The sequence below is a fragment of the Schistocerca serialis genome, chromosome 1, assembly GCF_023864345.2.
Source record: "Schistocerca serialis cubense isolate TAMUIC-IGC-003099 chromosome 1, iqSchSeri2.2, whole genome shotgun sequence".
NCBI lineage: Eukaryota > Metazoa > Arthropoda > Insecta > Orthoptera > Acrididae > Schistocerca > Schistocerca serialis.
The window spans coordinates 88,164,867-88,186,894 of NC_064638.1; the positions used below are offsets into that span (position 1 = coordinate 88,164,867).

Below are 22,028 nucleotides of genomic sequence, written 5' to 3' on the forward strand. Positions count from 1 at the left end.
AAATATGAGATATTACAGTACTGGTACTCAAAGAAAATTTGCATCCCGAAACTCGCACTGCAAAGCTTAATACCAGTTTGGGGCCTACTTCATTGTAAATGAATGTGCACTTTAAGCCGAATTATGCATTTTAGTATAGTGTGCGAAATTCCGATGCTCTTGAAGTATCCTATTTCTTGTATGGCGTCAGGTAAGATCTTGTAATACTATACATGTACAAACATGCGGACTGACTATGTCATCGTAGCTGCCCATGCGCAGCAATGCCTGTTTCCTGGCGCTTTATGGTGACTCCTGAAATGAAGCTATTTCCAACAGGTTGCAGAAAATATTGCGAATGGTGCTTTGAAAAGTATTAGTTTCAAAGTAAAATTCTTTTTACGCAAGATTAATTATGTATGTTACATGTGTGAATGTTTAATGAAGTTCTCAAATCACAGAGTGTTTGACTCTTGTTTAAAATTTAACACATTGAGGACTATCCAGTTAGAAGAATTTCAAGCTCATAAGACAAGACATTAATGTCATTATTGAAAAATTTATTTGCACATTTGTGTGATGTATTTTAAAGTGTCACATACGCAAAGAAGACCAATATTATATGTGAAATCTTAGCTTTTCTTGTAGCTTATTAATCTTAAAGACCAATATTATTTGGGAAAGTTTAACTTTTCCTTTAACTTTTCCTATTTGAGTGTTCACATTACATAACAGTTATGTTGTTGGCTGACTGTCATGTGTCCTATGCTCTGAATATCTACTGCCATTGGCTGTCAAGATCACATGACATGATTGGCTTACAAAAGCGCATTTCAATCTCATTTTCAGTGCTTTGAAACCAACATTCTATTTCAAATCTATAGATTCGTAATACAAAAATATGCGGTGTATCATAATATGAAAATACACAGCGTAAATGTTGCTGCACATCACATATCTTTCCAAAACTTTTTTGCAGAGTTTTTTTTTTGCTCTCTGAAATTCCATGCTGGTGTATAAAACCTTTACCAGTCAAAGGACTGATATTTTTACAGCTCCAAGGGAAAGTATACTGTCACTTATCATGGCAAAATTGTATTTTTCACCTCGGAAGAAATGTATTTTCACATGAGGAAAAACTGCATTTTTAACTGGGAAATCCATGAAAATCCAGGATTCCCCCCCCCCCCTCCCCCCTTTTAATTGTCCATGTATACACCCTGTAGATAGAATACAATAGCATTCTAGCCATCATTACTAGAAAGTTACTGACTATGCAGAAACTCGTATTTTCCCAAGGCCAGCTGATAAAATCCCAACAGGCGAGGCTTTTTGTTCATTTAAAGGACCCAGATGGACTCTGCATTAGCATTGAAAACTACAGTCTCTTATTGAGTGTAAATGTTGTTGCAGAAATTAATACACATATAACATTCTAGTTGGGACTACAACACAGAAAACCAAAGATAACACAATTGAAAATGTGTAAAGTACACATCCCCTCTGAATTAGCTCCAATCTGTTGTACTTTGATAGATGGAGTGTGGTTGGAATGTGGATAAGTCACCACTTCCTAAAGCCCAAGCAATAAACCTGGTCAGCATGCACCAAATGTCAGGGACCACTTTTTGAACAATAAAAGTGAAGGCTATTTTCTTTTTCTAAGATTGTGACATTAATAAACTATATGGACAAATGAAATTAAGTGTATATAGGTTCAATCGATGTCAATTCAACCAATTTGAGAAAATGTTCCCGCTGATAGTCTCAGATTTGGCTGAAATTTAGCACACCAATGCTACCAAGTGTGGAACACTCATGTACAAAATTTTAATTTCCCCTGCCAATTAGTTCCAGAATTATGACTTGTGAAAGAAGGTGGCATGACCCGGAAATTGCAACCCGCATCTGGCAATCTATCTTCAGACCCAACTTCAGATCTTAATAACTTTGGAACTATTTCGCACAGTCCAGTGAAATTTTTACTACCCAGTAACATCCACTTAGAGGACACACTCTGTGAATCAAAACACCAACAACATATTTCTGAGGGAAAATAAAAAATTCCAAAATGTGATTAAAAAAATGTAATACATTAAAAGGTACATACGTAGGTGCCATCTATGCCAAATATAATTCACTCAAATAGGGTATAATTTTTTCTGTGGTAAGCTTAATGTGGCCTAAACACACACAGAACTCATCATGCCCATATCAGTCACACGAAGAGAGTTAAACGTGCACAAAAATTTGAAAAATTACCTGAAAAACATGAAGTTTCTAAGTGTGGTAGCACAAAATGGACAAGTGATATCCAAGCCAAATTTCAAACACTGCATAAGTAGACCATAATATAATATGTGGCAAAATTTCAATGTGTTATTGCAAGGCATTTGTGCACAATAAAAGCTGACAGAGATGCATTTGTTTATGTTTCTTTTAACACGTTTTAGCAAGTAATAGTGATGATGCAGACAGCTTGTTTCAGATAAAGCTGCAGCAATTGTTGGGAACCGTTAGGCAACAGAAAGTTAAACAGTGGTAGTTTTCAGAGACAGAATGAATCATTGTTAGGCAGGAACAACAAAGGAAACAGGCAACAATTACAGGTTACTCATATTTTTAAGATTCTAGTTCAGACTGGTCAGTATTGTTGTGGAAAGTCAGTATGGAGGCAAAAGAGTGTATTAGTGGTGCTTTTGTTCAAACAAGTTGCAGTATTGGTAGAGCACAAGCGTCTGAATGTCATAAAACAACATATGGAACAAAATGTGGCATTCGCTTTGTACTGTATGATCTGGATTAATCTGACCACGATTTGTTGCTATGGAGATCTGGGATACATTCTGTGGGCACAAGAAGTACAGTTCCAGGAAACTTTAGTGTTTGCCATCATCATATGAAAGTGTTTCTGGATAAGTATTCTTTCCTACAAAGAAGTTGTTTTGATCCATTTCAGATTCATAAGAAGACAGTGAAATGTAGCCTCAGAGAAATTGCTATAAAATCAGTATTGAAAGTGAATCAGTGCATGGGACTTAACATGAAACCAGGACAAAAGTTATGTTCCAGGTGTGTTACACTGCTAGAAAATGAAGAATATTCTGATAATTTACATGACAGTCACCTACAACCACAGCGGATGAGCAATTAAATACGTCAGTGACTGCTCCTGGTTTGTCTCCCATGAAGAGACACAAAGTTGGGAAAAGAGACAGGCCCAGCTATGGTAGACAAAAACTACAAGAAGCTCAAATGGAATTAAAACACAAAATAGCTGACACGCTAATGGTGGAAGAGGAAGAACTATCTGCTCCAAAGGAACAGAAATCATGCCAGAAATGCTCTGATTTGGACAAAATTGTGCACGAGTTGAAAGAAAAATGTGCCATATCCACACACCAGAAAAAAGTAGCTATTCTTACCCTTGCACCTTCCAGCTGGTCTATTGACTACACTGCAAAGGAATTTAATGTTTCTACATATATGGTAACACGAGTTAGGAAAATAAAAGCAACCCAAGGAGTGCTTCCACAACTTCAGCAGGCTCTTTGTAAGCAATTGAGTTCAGAAATAAAGATGCTAGTGTCGGAGTTTTATGAAAATAATGACTATAGCCGAATAATGCCTGGAAAAAAAAAAAAAAGACTGTGTAACGGTGAAAATGGGAAATGTATGTGTACAGATGCAAAAAAGACTGTTGCTATGCAACATATCAGAACTATATGTAGAATTCAAGGAAAAGTATCCCAATACCAAAGTAGGTTTACCATCTTTTTTCAATCTTCGGCCAAAATGGGTTGTGCCTGTAAGTGCAAGGGGCACACACAATGTTTGTGTACGTGAGATGCATCAAAGTGCTAAGATGATGTTTGCTGCTATAAAGGATTCTGGTCTGGATTACAAAGGTGCAATGAAGCTGCTAGTGTGTGACATCAGTTCCTACCAGTGCATGATACACAGGCGTGAAAAGTGTCCTGGTAAGGCAAATCTTGCAGAACACGTGAATAACAAACTGTATGGTGAACTCCTTATGGGTGATGGTGATGTGATGATGATGATGATGATGATGATGAACTTGTTTCTTATAAGCAATGGACACACATGGATCACACAAGTCTTGAAACAAAGCAAAGTACAGGGAAGATTTTGTTGAAATGTGTTGTCAAAAAACGGACAAACTGACCACACACAGCTTCACAGTAACAGCACAGTCGGCTTATCTCCAGTTTTGTAAGGATAATTTGAAACAGGATGAAATTATAGTAATACTAGACTTTTCTCAAAATTAAGCATTTATAGTTAAAAATGCCATCCAAGGATATCATTGGGACAACAGTCAAGCAACTCTCCAGCCATTTGCGATTTACTATAGAGGTGAATCAGGTAATGTGTCTGTCATGAACCTGTGTGTTTTTAGTGACTGTTTAGTTCGTGATGCCATTGCAGTTCATGCCCACATTCGCACTGTCATGGCATATGTGAAAAACAAGCTTCCTCACATACATTTTGTGAAATACTTCAGTGATGGGGCAGCTAGTCAGTACAAAAACTGTAAAAATCTCAAAAATTTATGTTTGCATTACCGTGATTTTCGCTGGCCGTAGTGGCCGAGCGGTTCTAGGCGCTTCAGTCTGGAACCACGTGACCACTACAGTCGCAGGTTTGAATCCTGCCTCGGGCATGGATGTGTGTGATGTCCTTAGGTTAGTTAGGTTTAAGTAGTTCTAAGTTCTAGGGGACTGATGACCTCAGAAGTTAAGTCCCATTGTGCTCAGAGCCATTTGAACCATGATTTTCAGATTCACGCACAATGGAATTTTTTCGCAACAAGTCATGGCAAAAATGTATGTGACGGTATTGGTGCTACCATTAAGTGCATGGCATCACAAGCTAGTCTGCAGCACCCTACAGGTCACCTTCTAACACCTCTTCAATTATTTACCTGGGTACAGAAAAATATCTCTGGCATACAATCATTCTATGTTTCGAAAGATGAGGTGAAATCAGTCGAAGAGTTTCTAAAAAGCAGACTAGAACACGTTAAAACTGTTGCAGGCACAAGGAGCCATCATCACTTCTCTCCAGCAGACTCTGACAATGTACAGATGAGCAGACTGTCCAATTATAACTATAGGTTCATGCACAACATGTCTTTGGAAGCACAACATGTGTCTTCAGAAGCAAAAGCAGCAACATACAACCAGGTTGCTATGTTATTGCTGTTTATGATGACAAATGGCACTCAGGATGTGTTGCAGAGTGTTGTGAAGCAGAAGGTGATGTATTTGTGAACTTCATGGCACCAGCAGGACCAAAAAGATCATTTCATTGGCCACGTTTGGCAGACAGGTATTGGATTCCTTTTGAACATATTCTTATGACAGTTCCAGTTCCTACCACAGTGTCAGGAAGACAGTACAATTTGCCTGTCAAAGTACAGAGTACAATAGCTAAACTGTGGGAGAACTTCTGTTCGAAGCACAATCAACTGGTTTTTAGCACTTAAGGTGCAGTAAACATTAATGATAGGTTGTGTTAATCTGTCTGTATGTTGTTGCTTAGTAATTAAACAGTTGTGGGAGAGGATAAGAAGAGGCAGAGCAGTTTACGATATATTTTTACAAAATTGTGTTGTGGAACAATGGCCACATCACCAAATACATCTGTCAACTTCCATTGTACACAAATGTCTTGCAATAACATGCTGAAATTTTGAGATATATATCATTATGGTCTACTTATGCAGTGTGTGAAATTTGGCTTGGATATCACTTGTCCCTTTTGTGCTACCACATTTAGAAAATCCATGTTTTTCAGGTAATTTTTCAAATTTTTGTATTTTCGTGTGCATGTAACTCAGTTTTTGTGACTGATATGGGCATGATGAGTTCTGTGTGTATTTAGGCCACATTACGCGTACCACAAAAAAATTTATACCCTTTTTGAGTGAATTATATTTGGCACAGAGAGCACTTACAATATGTACCTTTTAATGTATTACATTTTTTTAATCACATTTTGGAATTTTTCATTTTCCCTCAGAAATATGTTGTTGGTGTTTTGATTCATAGAGTGTGTTCTCTAAATGGATGTTACGGGGTTGTAAAAATTTCACTGGACTGTGCGAAACTGTTCCAAAGTTATTAAGACCTGAAGTTGGGTCTGAAGATAGATTGCCAGATGCGGGTTGCAATTTCCGGGTCATGCCACCTTCTTTCATAAGTCATAATTCTGGAACTAATTGGCATGGGAAACTAGTACTTTGTACGCGAGTGTTCCACACTTGGTAGAATTAGTGTACTGAATTTCAGTCAAATCTGAGACTATGAGCTGTAGCCCCTGGTTGAACTGACATGGAATGACCCCATAACTAATCTCTGGCTAAAATTAAATATTGCTTAAGCTTACTGTGTGTCAAGTCATTGCCACATGTACTGCTGTTGTCAGTCTGTACTGATTTAACTGTGAAGAAAATCTCTATCAATTTTAGGTCTTTCACGTGCACAGGGGACAGAAGATATACGTAATTTTTGAGAACATTTCTCATGGAAAAACAGTGGTCTGGCTAAAAATAATTTAAAATAGATTTCAAACAATCTCAACTGCAAAAACATTTATTTTGATGGTAACTGGTTTCAGTCAATTACCATTCTCGGACCCTCATACGATGATAGTAGGCAGTGATGGCAAATTGTGTAGGCATTGTAACGCCACAAATTTCACTGTTATGGAGAGCAATGGGGTTGTTGCTTAAATGAGTGATGCTGCACCCATTGCATACAAAATTATGTATTTTGATATAACTTATTTTTCCATGCATTGGATATTATAACCCTACTTTATTTGTTATCTTGTTGATTACCGTATTTACTCGAATCTAAGCCGCACCTGAAAAATGAGACTCGAATAAAGGAGAAAAAAAATTTCCCAAATCTAAGCCACACCTGAAATTTGAGACTCGAAATTCAAGGGGAGAGAAAAGTTTTAGGCCGCACCTCCAAATCGAAACAGTGTTGGTACATTGTAATAAGAGACACAATTTAGGTCAAATGAATGACGATACAGCTACAGTAGTTTGGTTCGAGTCGTAAGCTTAGCAGTTAAGCTTTACCAGGTAGCCATTGCTATGCGTCAGGCACTCCGTCCATATTTATACGGGTACCCTTCCTTTTTCACGTGCTTCGTCTGGTTTGAAACGATTGCTTATTTTGCTTCGATCTGATATGTGCCATTTTCTTTGTTCTAGGTGCTTACATCACTCTAAGCAGAAAATGCATTACTGTACTGTTCGTCGCATTCTGATAGTGCGTGTTTACGGTCTCTCGCCGCTCGCGACATGGCTTGCTTTTTTTTGTTACTTACACTGCTGCTTTCTTTGGTAATGATCAACAAGAACCAAATAATAGACTGCGTATGATAGAACATGTTCTGAACGAGAGTTAGGTGAAAATGTTTCTCCGTTTGAAAATCTTTGCGGCCGCTTCTTTAGTACATCAAATTCTGCACAGAAATCAGAGTCATCTTAGATTTAAAAATCTAGTCAGTTGCTGTGCTTCATTTCTGACTGTATCACTATTAGGCATAAGAATAATATGAATGTAAACATGACACGATATGTATATTCTTCCGCGTTTGCTGTTGCCTCACTCAAGTTTCGTAGTTTATTAGGCAGACAGGATTTAAATGATATAGCAGCAAACACGAAAGAATACATGCCAAAATGTTTATATTCGTATTATTCTTATGGTGAAGAGAATACTGCATGTGATTCACATTTCATCAGGTTCCTATTAGCAACCATCTCTTCTCAGGGGTAGGAAAAAATTCAGAACGTAGAGTTGGCCATATTGACAAACATCCCAAACAGTCTTGCCAGACGGATTTTCGTAGTACATTGAAATTCTGCTACACTCGAAGATGAACAATACGTAATTTGTATTTACTTTGTTGGATAATGTATGAAAATGCAGTGGTCAAAACTCGGGGCGGAGAAAAAAGCTCATCTTCCACCTTTTTTTTTAAATTTATTTACTGACGCAGAGGTTTTGGCGCCAGTATTTATCTTTGTGCCTACAAACCATGCCTGTGTCGCGCTACATATGTTCGACGGCAGAAGTTAGTTGTGGCGGCACCTACCAACATTTTTCAGAACTTCCGCTTGCTTTGCACTCGATTCTAAGCCGCAGGCGGTTTTTTGGATTACAAAAAATGGAAAAAAAGTGCGGCTTAGATTCGAGTAAATATGGTACTTGGTCAATGTAATCTGCAGAGATCTGACACATATTGTGACAATTGTGTTAGTTGCATGCCAGTATTTTGTCACAGCTAGTCGCTATCATAACTTTGAATTCACCTTCTCTTGAAACATGCACATTGACACATCCACACTGCTTCTGTGGTAAGTAACTTTGCTACTCAGTCTGTATTTCCAGTGGCACTACAATGTGTAGGACCAATCTGCAATACCTGGCATGCATCTCTCAATGTCAGCCCGCATGCCAATATGTATTTAACATCCAGTCGCTGTCACAGCTGTGAAATCATCATCTGCAGGATGGCTCATATTGATACAACAACACTGTCTCCATGGGAACTGTTGACGTCACTTAACCACTATCTTTGCTGGCATACAATTTATGATTTTGCCATAAATCCCCACAGATGGCTGTCAGTGTTGTCACAACTTATTATCATCAGGTATCTCATTTATATATATTTTTGTCACAGATTGACAAAATACTGTTCATAGCAGTTACATTATATGTACCCATTTCTTCAATTGTTATTAGCTTTCATGTAATTATTCTGTACATACCTTATTGTAACAACTGTTTTAAGTCCTGTATGCCTGATTGGCAATAGCTGACATAATTTAGCATTCAGGGGGTGGAGCATACCATATTTAAGCAACTACTGCATTGCTGCCCTTGGCAGTTGATATTCGTGGACTTAAATCATCTGCTTCATTCACTGCCAACACCTACCATCATGCTACGAAGGTCTGAGGATGTTCAAACACTGACTGAAACAAGTTACCATCATTATAAATGTTTTTGTGGTAGAGACTGTTTGGAATCCATTTTAAAAGATATGTATGTGCTTTGGTTGTACAGCAAAACCTTTACCAATGGCGTAAATTTCTGGTTCTACAGGAAAACCTTCACAAATGGTGTAAATTGTGGTGACAGTGTAAGTAATGGGAAATTATTTTTTAAGCATGTACATAGATAATTCATTCCAAGAACACATTGGTACCCCCCAGAGGGGGGGCTCAATTATTTTGTGAGTTTGTGCATGGCGCACGTGGTGCCCTGAGCTATTGCAGCCAATTCTTCCGTCCCTAGCTGCAATTTCTTCACCCTGCCCCTCCCCCCCTCCCTATCCTCACTCCTTCCCTGCTGCCTCCTCCTTTCCCTCTCTTGGTGTTCTGATTTATATAGACCTGGCTATCCACCTGGTTTCCTATATTGCTTGAAATTTGGTTCCTCCTGCCTGGTTTTCTTTCATCCTTTTTGGCATTTAGATCCCTGTTTAAGGTTTGATCTCCACTTCTAAATTTTTTGTTTTTAGTGTGAACCATTTGGGGAAGAATTCCCTCCCCAGTGTCTATGGTATGAATTCCTCTCCCCCTTTCCTACCCCTCTTCCTTCCCTGCTGTAGCCCTCCACCCCCCTAGGTCACCAGCAAGTATTACCAGTCTGTGTGGTGGGACTGTTACGTACCCATCTGACTGAACTCCCTGACAACACAGGGATCACACTGCTGATACCTGAGCTATTCCCTCTTCATGTTTGCCAAGGACTGGTTGCTTGTCTTCCTGGAGCATCGGAACTCCCGGCAATGGCTGCCATGCCAAGCGGCCTTCCTGTAGATTCCCTAATTGGAATGGGAGGTATCAGTTCGAATACTTGGCACATGAAGCGTATCAAGCTGCAAAAATCCGGCCATTCTCAAACGACCGTCTCTTAGAATGGTAACGGATCATTGAATGGTGCTTTGTATGGGAGGAGGGCAAACCTTGCCATCTTGGGATGAAACACATTCCCCGCTACCTTGTCTGTACTAGAAATGACGGGAACACATTCACCGCCACAAAGCCATTGTTTTTTGTGGAGAATATCGAGGACAAGTTTGGTGAATTGGAGTCACTCAGTAAGGTGCAGTCAAGCTCCCTGTTCATCAGCATTTCTTCTGCTGGCCAGTCGGCAGCTCTTTGTGCTTGTGATCGTCTTGGCAGTGTCCCAGCATCTGTTACCCCTCACCAATTTCTGAATATGGTCCAGGGGATGTTTTTTATAGGGACTTCATCCTGCAAACTGGTAAGTCTAATCTGGAGCAATGCGGCATACATTTTTTTTTCAATATGTGCAGAAGGTTTGTAAAGACAAGTGCACTGATACTGGCACCTTCATTCTGGCTTTTGAGGGTATACTCTATGAGGTGGTCAAGGTTATGTGCTACAGATGTGACATGAAACCATACATCCCACCACCCATTAGGTGCTGTCAGTGCTTGCATTTTGGGCATATTACTTCCGTTGTACAGCGGACTCTCTGTGTGGTGAGGGAAGCCCCTGTGTTCCACCCCCTTTGTGTCATGACTGCCACTCTCCTTGTTCACCAGATTGTCCAGCAGAAGATCCAAGTGTACAAATACCTGGATTGCCTTTGTTATGCTGTGGCTTGCCAAAATATGAGACACGCTATCTGGTGTCACTTTCTTCAACTTTTGCCTTTGTTCCTTTGTTACATCCTTTCCCCCCCGGAACTCGTCCTTGCCCAAGCCCTGTCACCTCTCCCCTCCCTCTCCCCTGCAGTTCCAACACCCTCCCCTCCAAGAGCTGCTCTCCTTCCCTGGCCAAAGAAGTATTCCACTTCTTCAGCACCTGCCAATGACGGACTCCCCACAAGAACCCCTCTCCTCGGCGTCTCTGTCTGGAAGCCTACTGCCACAACTCGGCCATGAGAAGCGCCATCTGTGTCCTCCAAGGTCGCCCTGTCTCATTTCGATTGCCCTTCAACAACTCTCTCTTGAATTGCATTGATGTAGTCGTGCAGGGCATCTTTGCCACTATTCTTTTTGCTGCTGGCACTACTGTCCCCCTACTCAAGTCCCTCTCGTAGTCAACCAGAACCGTGGTGAACCAAGGACGTAGCAGTCACTGCCCAGGACTACCAACATGTGCTGCAGTGATTTAAACGACATCCTTCATGGACAAACCTCCTCGCTTTTAAGTGCCTCCATGCTAAGACTTGTCACCTTATTAAGCAGAGTAAAAAGGAATGCTGGAAGTGCTATGTTTCCTCCATGGGGATGTATGGCTCTTCATCACAGCCCCGTAGCCTTGTGGGGCACCAGCGACAAATCAACTGTCCAGGGTCATATCCTCCAAGGTGCTCTGTCTACTGATCCATTGGTCCTTGCACAACACCTCGTGACACACTTTGCGATGGCGTCAGTGTCCTCTTCCTATCCCGCTACCTTTCTCCAGCAGAAACACCGATTTGAACAACCCACCTCCCTCCTCGTCCTCCACTTCAACCACCACCACACTGAACCCTATAATGAACCTTTCTCTAGATGGGAATTCTTGCAGGATCTTTACCTCTTCATGTGACAAGGCCCCAGGCCTCGATTCCATCCACAACAAGATGATCCAGTGCTTGGATACCCAAAGGCAACATCTACTCAGGACCTTCAACCACATTTGGCTCACGGATGCTTTCCCGTCACACTGGCAAGACAGTATAGTTATCCACGTCCTTAATCCCAGGAAGAACCCAGAGTCTCTCAACAGCTACCACCCAATTAGCCTGACAAACGTACTTTGTAAACTGCTTGAGAGGATGGTTAGCTTCTGATTATGTTGGGGAATTGATTCTTGGGATCTTTTGTCTCTGCATCAGTGTGGCTTCCAGGAAGGATGATCTCCAACTGACCATTTACTCAGATTGGAAACAGCAATCCAACAGGTTTTTACTAACTGCCAGCACCTTGTCAGTCTTTTTTTGACCTAAATAAGGCATACGACACGGCTTGGTACCATCACATTTTAGCTACTCTGTATGACTGGTGCTTTCGCGGCCCACTTCCAATTTTTATCCGTGAGTTTTTATCCCACCATCTCTTCTGTGTTAAGAGTTGGCACTTCTCAACAACCCCCGGATTCAGGTGAATGGTATCCCACAGTGCCCTGTGTGAAGTATCACACTCTTCCTCATAGCTATCAATGGTACCTCTGTTGGGCCTCTGGTTACCACGGCATTGTATGTTAACATTTTTTGAATCTGGTGTCCGCCTGCGTAGTTGGGTGGTAACGTGCTTGCCTCCCATGCAAGCGGGCTCGGGTTCGATTCCCGGCTGGGTTGGAGATTTTCTCCACTCGGGGACTGGGTGCTGTGTTGTCCTCATCATTTCATCCTCATCACCAGTGCACAAGTCACCCAATATGGCATCGAATAAAATAAGACTTGCAATTGACAGCCGAACTTCTCCGAATAGGGGCCTCCCGGCCAACGATGTCATATGCTCATTTCATTTCATTTGCACCTGGTGCAACTCTCCTTCAATAGCATCTGCTGAGCGCAGGTTCCAATGCGCCATCCGACGGGCCTTTGTGTGGGCTCTCACCCATGTTCCAGTTTTCTCCCTCATAAATACGGGCTATACATTTTTGTCGTTGATCCACAGTTCACCCCAAACCAGAACTTTATTTAACCCATTACTGGCCAAAACACTATCGGATCATTTTTTTGAAAACTTTTATACATAAATGCGTTACATTGAGTGATTAATTGAATAGAAAGTTGTTTTGAAAATTTTCAGTATATTAGAACAAAAACTACAGACCATCCCATTTTTGGGACATTGGCCAAATGCGCTATCCAAATTCACAACCTTATTCTCCATGCATAATGTTGTAAGAAACAACACAAACAATAAATAAAGAATGTTTAAATATTATTGAACGTCTATTCAGTATGAAATGAAACAGAACACTTGTCGTGTACACCAATATTGCACTTATCAAAAATTTTTGTTGTTTTTTTTTTTCTTGAAGTAAGCACATCTCTTCTGTGTTTTACTTGGCACAATGAAATGATTTCCTGGATCTAGTCATACATCTGTGCTCACTCGTCCTCCCAACAATTTGCTTCCTTGTGGGCCTCTGCATTTTGGTACTGATCCTGTTTTCTTTGATAGGAAAAAAAAAAAAAACTATTCTCTGTCGGTCATCCAAAAGTGAGAGCTTCTCATTAGAGTTAGCAATTTGGTATGCACACCATGTGTTTACTACACAGATATCTATCATCTGTGTGAATAATGGTCACCACCATTTCTTTGACCTTATCCTCGTCCTATAAAGTGATATCTACTTGTCCAGTAGATCTACGCCACCCATATGGACATTGTATTCTTCAGTGAGATGTGGCATTGTAACAGATATTTCCTTTTTCTTTGCCCGTGAGTATTAGTACTGTAATTTGTCGCTACACATACTGGTTTGTTGTCACTCTATTTCACTCTTTGTCAAACATGTAATCATAGAATCCTCATTCCTTTTCTTTTGCCATTCTTTTCGAATCAATCAAAGGACGTGCATTAGTTCGGATCTCTCTTATTGTTCCTGTAGCTTTCATTTTACTCTTTCAGAGTGTGATCAGTGTGTCAACACTGGTGAAAAAGTTGTCAAAGAAGAGCTTATAACTCGGATACTCTGATTCTGGAATCATGCTGCTTAGTTCATTTATCACCCTTGCACCTAAAGGCTCCTGTTTGTTGTCAGTCTTGCCACAGTATGGTGAAAAATTATAAAGAAAGCCATTGGAACTTGTAAGACACCAAATTTTATATCCAAATTTGATAGGCTTTCCCCTCGGAAACATTGTAGCTGAATGTTTGTCATAATAACGTATCATCATTTCATCAATTGAGAGTTCTGAATGAAATACACCAATTTTACCAAATTCCTTTTTCAGCATTTCAAAGTACAACCTCAGTTTGTATATCTTGTCGTTTGTCAATTTTGGAGTTGTCATTGAGATGAATGAATCTCTTTATTTCCCGAAACATATTTCTTGACATGGAGTTGAAGACTAAAGGAACACCGACATCAGGAGCCTGTTCCCAGTACATATTCTCATGGGAAAGCTTATGATAACCACTTAGAAGTAGTATGCCAATAAATGATTTTAGTTCTTCTTTGGTTAGAAGAAAATTTATTTTGTTATGTTGGCAAGCATAGATTTCGCTTTGTTCAATAATAGTATCCATTAGTTTCTCAGAAAAAAAATCCTCAAACACCTGGGGCACTGTCTTATTTGCTAGACATTCCGCAACATAATGTTCGTTGCTCTTCCCTGGTTCACTAGTGTTTTTGTACATTGGTTGACATTTATACCACTTACATTTATATTTTTTTGTAGATAATGTACCACTTTCTGCTCCATCTCCTAACGCTTTCCTTCCTTTGGCTTCTGGAGGTATAACTGTAGCATTAGCTTCATCTTGGCTGGTTATGAGCTCTAAAGCATCGGCTACATCTTGTACAACAGACTCATTGTTCAGTACATTTTCGTCAATGTCTTCTTCATCTGTTATTACATCTGCTTCGGGTGGAATAATCGCCAATTCTACGTCATCATCTTCATCGTCACTCTCTTGATGGTTCTCTAGTTCTGCTAGAATTTCTTCAAGTGTAAGTCCATGCGGCATGTTTTTATCCTGTTGGAATCGTAAAATTCGAATAGAATATGAAAAAAAGCAGCTATAAAGAACGTAAAATGCAATTCTTCTCTGTATAATAAGTGTATACAAGAATAGGGCTCATCAACAATAAATGATAGTGTAACATGCCATTGTCCCATTATTGGGACACACAAAATATATCAATATTGCACCTACTTGAAAAAATCTGAAGTATACTTAATCTTACACGGACATCCATATGTTCAACACAAACACGCCCAGACAACTAAATCACAGCTCATAATCGTCCAGGAACTACCAGCAGACATACAGTGCTGCCATGTGAGAGAACAAAAAATTGGCAAGTTTATAATTTTCCTGGCGTGAAGTATTTAGAAAAAAGTTATTTATTTTACATTTACAGGCATTATAGCAGTTAGTTGAACCTATAGGTGCAACAATGAAGGCTAAAAGCTCCATTGCTTACGTAGAAATAAGTAAAATATACGCGTCTCAAAAAAGGGACAATGGCCCGTAATGGGTTAAGCAAACAGCTTCTGGATGTTGTAGCAAAGTCCAGTTTCTTGGGAATTATTTTTGATGAAAAGCTGATGTGGCTGCCCCATATCCACCACCTGGAAGACTACATGCATGCAGAAGCTTAATGCTCTCTCCCTTCTGGCCCACACATCTTGGGGTGCAGACTGTGCTATTCTTTTCCATCTGTACCGTGCTCTGGTCTTGTCCAGACTAGATTACAGTAGTCAGGTTTATGGGTCAGCGGCTCCTTCCAGTCTGAAAATACTTGACCCTCTTCACCACTGTGGGTGCTTCTGCCTGTTAGTGCCTTTTGCACTAGTCATGTTGGCAGTTTCCTTGCAAAAGCGGTGATTCCTCCTCTACCAATACAACAGAGCCAACTCCTGATTTCTTATGCAATTGCCATTCGCCAATTCTCTGACTATCCAGTGTTCCCTGTTCTCTGTGTAAATGAGAGATGTTTCCCTCCTGATAACTGGCAACGGGTGGAATTGCCAGTTAGAATGAGTCTCATTTCCCTCTGTCAGGATCTCCATCTGCACTCTCTGGAGTGTGATCCTTGTATCTACACACACACACACACACACACACACACACACACACACACACACACACACACACACACTCCCTCCACCCTCCACCCTTTGGGTGGTGCCTCGACCATGGATTAGGACCAACCTGTTCCAGGGTCCTAAGGTCTCTGTCGCCCCTATGGTTTTCTGGTGTCTTGTATATTCATCCTTGCAGAGTTCCAGGGTGCCACCATCTTCTATACTGATGGTTCTAAGATAATAGATAAGGTGAGATATGCTGTCATGTCTCCCACTGGCTTAGAACACCACCAGGATCATGTAGTGTGTTCACAGTAGAGCTGCTAACCATTCACAGAACCCTCCTTTTTGTTACTCAGGCCTCCCTCCACACTGTTTTAATATGTACTCACTAATGAGCAGCCTGCAGGCTATCGACCGATGCTACTCTTGTCACCCTTTGTTCTCTGCTATGCATAACCTTCTTCTGTCCTTGGTGATACCAACTGCTCATTTGTCTTTCTCTGGGTCCCAAGTCATGTGGGGATACCAGGGAGTGAACTAGCTGACTGGCTAGAGAGCAGATACTTAACCCCATTACCGTTAATGATTCCTGCTGTGGATATGCCGGATCTACATCAAATCTGTCTTTGCCCAATAGTGGAATGACATCTGATGCACTACTGCTCTCAGTAATAAACCCCACATAATCAAGGAGACTACTGCAGCTTGGCACTCTTTCTTCCTCCTCTCTCAAAAGGACTCCACTGTCTTACACCGTCTACGCATTGGTCATACCAGGCTCGCTCATTGTTTCCTCTTCTGTAATGAACCACCCCCACAGTGTGGTTGTCGAACCAGACTGATGGTATCACATATATTGGTGGAATGTCCCCTTCTTTTGGCCCTTTGTAATGAGTATAGTCCTCCAGATTCCTTAATTTTAATATTAGCAGAACATTCACGGATGGTTGAACTGGTTCTCAGTTCCCTCCATGAATGCAGTTTTCATTTTCAAATATAAGGTTTTGCTTTACTCCTGGAGCAGGGGCAGGCTGAATGTGGTTGGAACCTCTCTTTATATTTTCTCTGCCTGGGACCCATGGTCAATACCCCTCGCAAAGACCACTCTTTTATCCCTCTGTTTTCCCAGTTTTTAGATTTGGGGTACCCTGTTACACCTTCTGCTGTGTGTGTTTTGACTTCCTCATTTTACAGTTTGACTCTGGTTGCATACATCCACCTTGCGGACACTCTCTCTTCTGTGTGTAATTTTAGAGTTGTGAGACTGATGACCTCGCTGTTTAGTCCCATAACCCCCTCAATCAGTCAGTCAGTGAACACATTGGTAGTGCAAACTTTTTGCCAAAAAAGTCAAGAATTATAGTTATTTAAATTTCTTCACTTGAATATTTATCTATTGGGTTTTCTAGCTCATAAAAGCATTCAGAAGTTTTGATGTCTACATCAAACATTGTGCAGTAGTCTGAGAGTGATTACAAGACCTGGACATACATTACATGTGTATGATGTCCCCAGTGAACAAGAAGTATATCGTAGACCTGAGTTTCTTCTGGCATATGCAGTGCTTAGATAACTTACAGGAATGCAACCGAGTGACATTGCTGACAACCACTGATATTTTGACAGGTGATCAACCTGTCATTTTTAAGGCAAAATTGTGGCAAGTATGTATCTGTGCAAGTTAATTTAAAACCTCAATCTGGGAAGCAATTCCAGAAAGGGTAGCGTTGTCCAAAAGGCGTAATATTTTGGCAAGCCGACTTCTTGCCAGAGAAGCAGAGAAGTCGGCTTGCCGAAATATCGTGCCTTTTGAACAGTGCTACCCGGCTGAATACCCGAGAAATTTTCAAGACATCCAGAAAGGTCACACACACACACACACACACACACACACACACACACACACACAGTAAACACTAGCACCACCACACAACCATAGGTGACTGACACCAGACATTATTGATAGTAAAAATTAATAAACAGTGAGTGAAGTAGCATTAATTCCATCCCTCAGGTTTTTTACAAGGAAGAGAGCAGGATCCCAGAATTTAAGCAAGAACTTCCATCCCTTCTTACAAAGTTACTTGCTGATTTAATCTCAACTGCTTCCTTAGTAGCACTATCTCAGTAGCTGGAACTTCATGCCAGAATCTCCTGTGTTATATTCCATAGGACAACAATTGCCAATACAATGTTTTGCAATAGTGTATTTTCTCGGCTGTTGTAAGCATATCTGATGCTTATGCTCAGTACATCAATCCTCTTGGTTTGTATAAGATGGGTGTCTGTTATATTCCGTGCAGTTGTGGCATGTCACATATTGTTCAGACTATCAGGAACATGAAGGTTTGGTCTACTGAGCATAAGCACCACACACACTTATGCCATCCAAGCAGATCATTTATTGCAGAACATTGTCTTAGCAGTGGTCATCCTCTGGAATATGTCACAGAGATTCTGGCATGCACTTCCAGCTATTGCGATAGTGTTATTAAGGAAGCAGTTGAGATTAAATTACAAAGTAACCTTGTAAATGGAGATGGAAAATTTGGCTTAAATTCTGTGTAGAGCACTGCTCTCTTCCTTGTCAGAAAACAGAACTGAGTTAATTCTCCCTCAGTATCAATCACTTCTGGCATTGGTCATCTTTGGTTGTGTGGTGGCGCTATTGTTTACAGTGATTGTGAGTTTTATTCTTCCACAATTGCTCTGCAAACCAAGGTTTTAAATTCACTTGCACAGTGCTTACTTCCTGCAGTGTTGCCATGAAAATGACAGGTTGGTCACCTGTCACAATATTGGTGGTTGTCAACAATGTCAGCTGGCTGCATTCCCATAACTTTTCTGGACAAGAAGTGTATATGGGCGTAAAAATTGCTACATTGTATTTAAAAATGATTTTGTTAATAAATATGAGCAATACTGGATAGCAGTTGACAACAGTCAGTGTCGACTGATTTAGATAAGATGGCGGACCCACCAACATGATTACATTCTGTAAACATCATCATGAAATTGCTTGTACATGTCTTGATAGGTGTGTTTCGGCATAATGAAATATGATGCTGTAGGACATGATATACACAGAATTATAGTTTCAAATCGAACAGAGCTATTAGGTCCCATCCTAACCAACACCTCCAAAATCAGAATATAAGTGTTCCAAAAGGAGCACCAAAATTGTATGACAGTTAAGACTGTATTTATGTTGCTTGGGATTTGATGTTAGTTCCCAACCTAATCACCATTCTGGAAATTGCTACATATTGCCAAAAAAAAAATATTCACATTAACCCATTTGATAATAGCTCTCTGCAAATCAAAGTTAATGTTTCTTTGTATGAAATAATATGCCACAGTTCCATTGTTGGTACTTTCCTATTAAGAAGCACCACATCTGCAGCTGTTTGAAGGTAGTTAGTATGTTATCCAGAAGAGACACAATTATCTTACTTATCATTTTTATCTTTCCTTCATGATGCGGAGTGGCCACATAGTTTGAGGTTCCTTAGGAATTCACACACATTTGAACATTTGATCTTTCCTTCCATTTGAAATAATACTGAAGTTTTGGCTGAACTCGACAAATTATTCAATAATGTACTACTAACAACACAACACCCAGTATATTTATTAGGTTGGCATTGTTATCAGACAAAGCACTAGTGGCACTAATTGTTTCAACTTCAAGCCACTTCCGCAGATTCAGATCTAGGGAGGCTGGAGCAGAAGAAAGTCAATTGCACAATGATTGTAAACAGTACTCAAAACCCAAAACCTTACCAGTATCATTATGTCTCGATTACACATTTTTCTCTCTTCATTAATATTGTCAGATTAATTGTAAATGGTAGGAAATTTATAATTATGATAAAACAAAAGCAAATGGAAATCTTCATTCTGCACACAGAGATTTTAAAGGGACCAATAAAAAAAATGTTGAAAAAGAAAAAGTCAGCATCATGTTTTGAATTTTACCTGATGCCTGTTGCAGTTGCTTGGATTTTGTGGAATTTATATGCAGTAATCATCCTCCGTTATAATCCATATCATTTTTTAAATTATTTATTTCCAGAATTGTCAAGAAATTAACTTTTGAACTTGGAATCTCAAGGCACATTGTTTATATCCTTTCTGATACAATTTGTGTGTCTTAGACATTTGATATCATCATGTACTTAAAGCAATTTATGGAAGCAATCTTTATTTCTCCCCCACCCTCAGATAAATATGTTATTGGAATTAGTGAAAAAAATATTTTAGTAACTTAATGTGTGTTAACAATAGTAAAATACTTTTTCCTTTGTTAACAGAAACTGGAGAGTGAAATAAGAACAGAAATTGATGATGCAGTTAAGTTAGCAAAGTCTGAAAAGGAATGTAACTTGGAAGAACTGACAGCAGACATATATGCTAGTTCACAGGAGATTTCAGTCAGAGGTACTCTGCCATGGAGCAGTTTGAAACATAAGAATATAGGGAAACCAAAAAATTTGTGAGGTTGAAGTATTTGTCACTTGTTGGTGTAGTGAACTCTAATGTGATCTGTACATATATTTAATGTGCTGTAAAGTGATCCAAGCAGTTTTAAAATTCTGTTGTGTGGTATTATAATTGTTGTTATATTTATCACAAATAATTCACAGTTTTATTGTTGCATTATAATCATTGTTGCCACTGTTTACGTAAGGACAGTTGTTGTTCTCAGATAAAAAATTTTGTAAGTTTCTTTTATGAGGAAGTATTAGTTTCATAAATAGTGTATAGAATAGGAGTAGGGAGTAGATATTCATAAATTGTCCATTCATTCACTGCCAGTTACACCAAACCTGAGAAATGGTCATTGTGACAATTTAATTCACTTTCTTGGATAAAAACTCCAAAAGCTGCCATTGTTTAAACGTTAATGATATTTGTTCTCCAAAAATTTCCTGTAGGGAGGATATATATTTTGTAATTGTGACTGTGGCAGGTGGTAGATGATGGACATACAAATTCCATGTTGTGACGGTTATGTTACCATAAACTGTGCATTTAAACTCAATTCTCATGATGATTTGTGAAAAAATTGTACTGCTTAGCAAAGATTCTAGCATTTATATTTAGATAGCCATAGTTGAACTTTTTTTCTTCCAAGTTTATTTAGTTGATACTGATCACTCATGTAATGTTATGAAGCTTTTTATACATTTAACTACTGCATTTAACAACATTTGCTATCTGTTTTTGTGGAAATGTAACAATCCTGCTTATTTGACCTGCTAATGCGTGGCTTTTAATTCATTGAACAAAAATAAATTATTACTAAGTTTATTGTTGCCAAATTTTCAGGTCGCAGAGATTTTTAGTAACTAAATGTATCATTACTTCATGTTTGATACAAAATGTTGGGTACTTACGTTACTTTTGAATGAGTAAGTCAAAAGTGAGGTTATTGGTCATAGGTTCCACTGTAAAAGTGTTGTTCTTATGAGAAGACAGACTATAATATACACATACACACACAGTAGTTTCAGGGACTAAGCCCACTCCCCTCACAATTCTCTCTCTCTCTCTCTCTCTCTCTCTCTCTCTCTCTCTCTCTCTCTCTCTCTCTCTGACACACACACACACACACACACACACACACACACACACACACACACACAGCCAAAAGCTGACACACAAGAATGCTACCGTGGACAGGCCCAATGCAGTGCAATGCAAAATACACAATTTATAGGACTGTTAGTATGATACACGAATTCGTGCAAGCAGGTGTTTGACAGCTGCCTCATGGAATACACCATTCACAGTCTGGCTGTAAGTTTGGAGGTGCGAGTTTGCAAAATAAATAATTCCTCAAGAATTGAAAAATGCACTGAGCATGGTCTTCACCTCTGATTTTGATGCGCACATTTTCGTCATGTGGCCCTATTCTATTTACTACCACTTAAGTAATTGTCTTTTTGACAGATGGTATTCTGAACACCAAGTTTAATCTCTCGTGATTATGTACAACTTTGTACACACCTTTTACATACCAAACTAGCCTTGCATGACATTGTTGAAGCTTGCCTTCAGTCATACAAACTCAACCTCCTGTGCATGCAAAATTTAATTTCTTTCTTTTGGCACATTGAATACTTACCAGTCTCCCAGTCTACCAGTCTCCCAACGATTTTTAAAATATGAAAACATTTCAGATAACTTGCTTAGAGTCAACTATTTTTAATAATTTTTGCATCATTTCATACATTTCAGCCATCTTTTTCTCATGTTCAA

At 39.6% G+C, this 22,028-nt stretch overlaps 1 protein-coding gene across 2 annotated transcripts in view; it reads left to right on the forward strand.

The window, feature by feature from the left end:
• The window catches only part of LOC126462281 (pyruvate dehydrogenase E1 component subunit alpha, mitochondrial-like), a 107,305-nt gene extending 86,183 nt beyond the window's left edge, over positions 1–21,122 (forward strand). For both annotated transcript variants that reach the window (XM_050096061.1, XM_050096060.1), the window contains one exon: positions 20,078–21,122. In XM_050096061.1, the coding sequence (XP_049952018.1) occupies positions 20,078–20,263 (186 nt within the window). In that variant the 3' untranslated portion in view covers positions 20,264–21,122. The remainder of the gene's footprint in view (positions 1–20,077) is intronic.
• Positions 21,123–22,028: the final 906 nt, after the last annotated feature.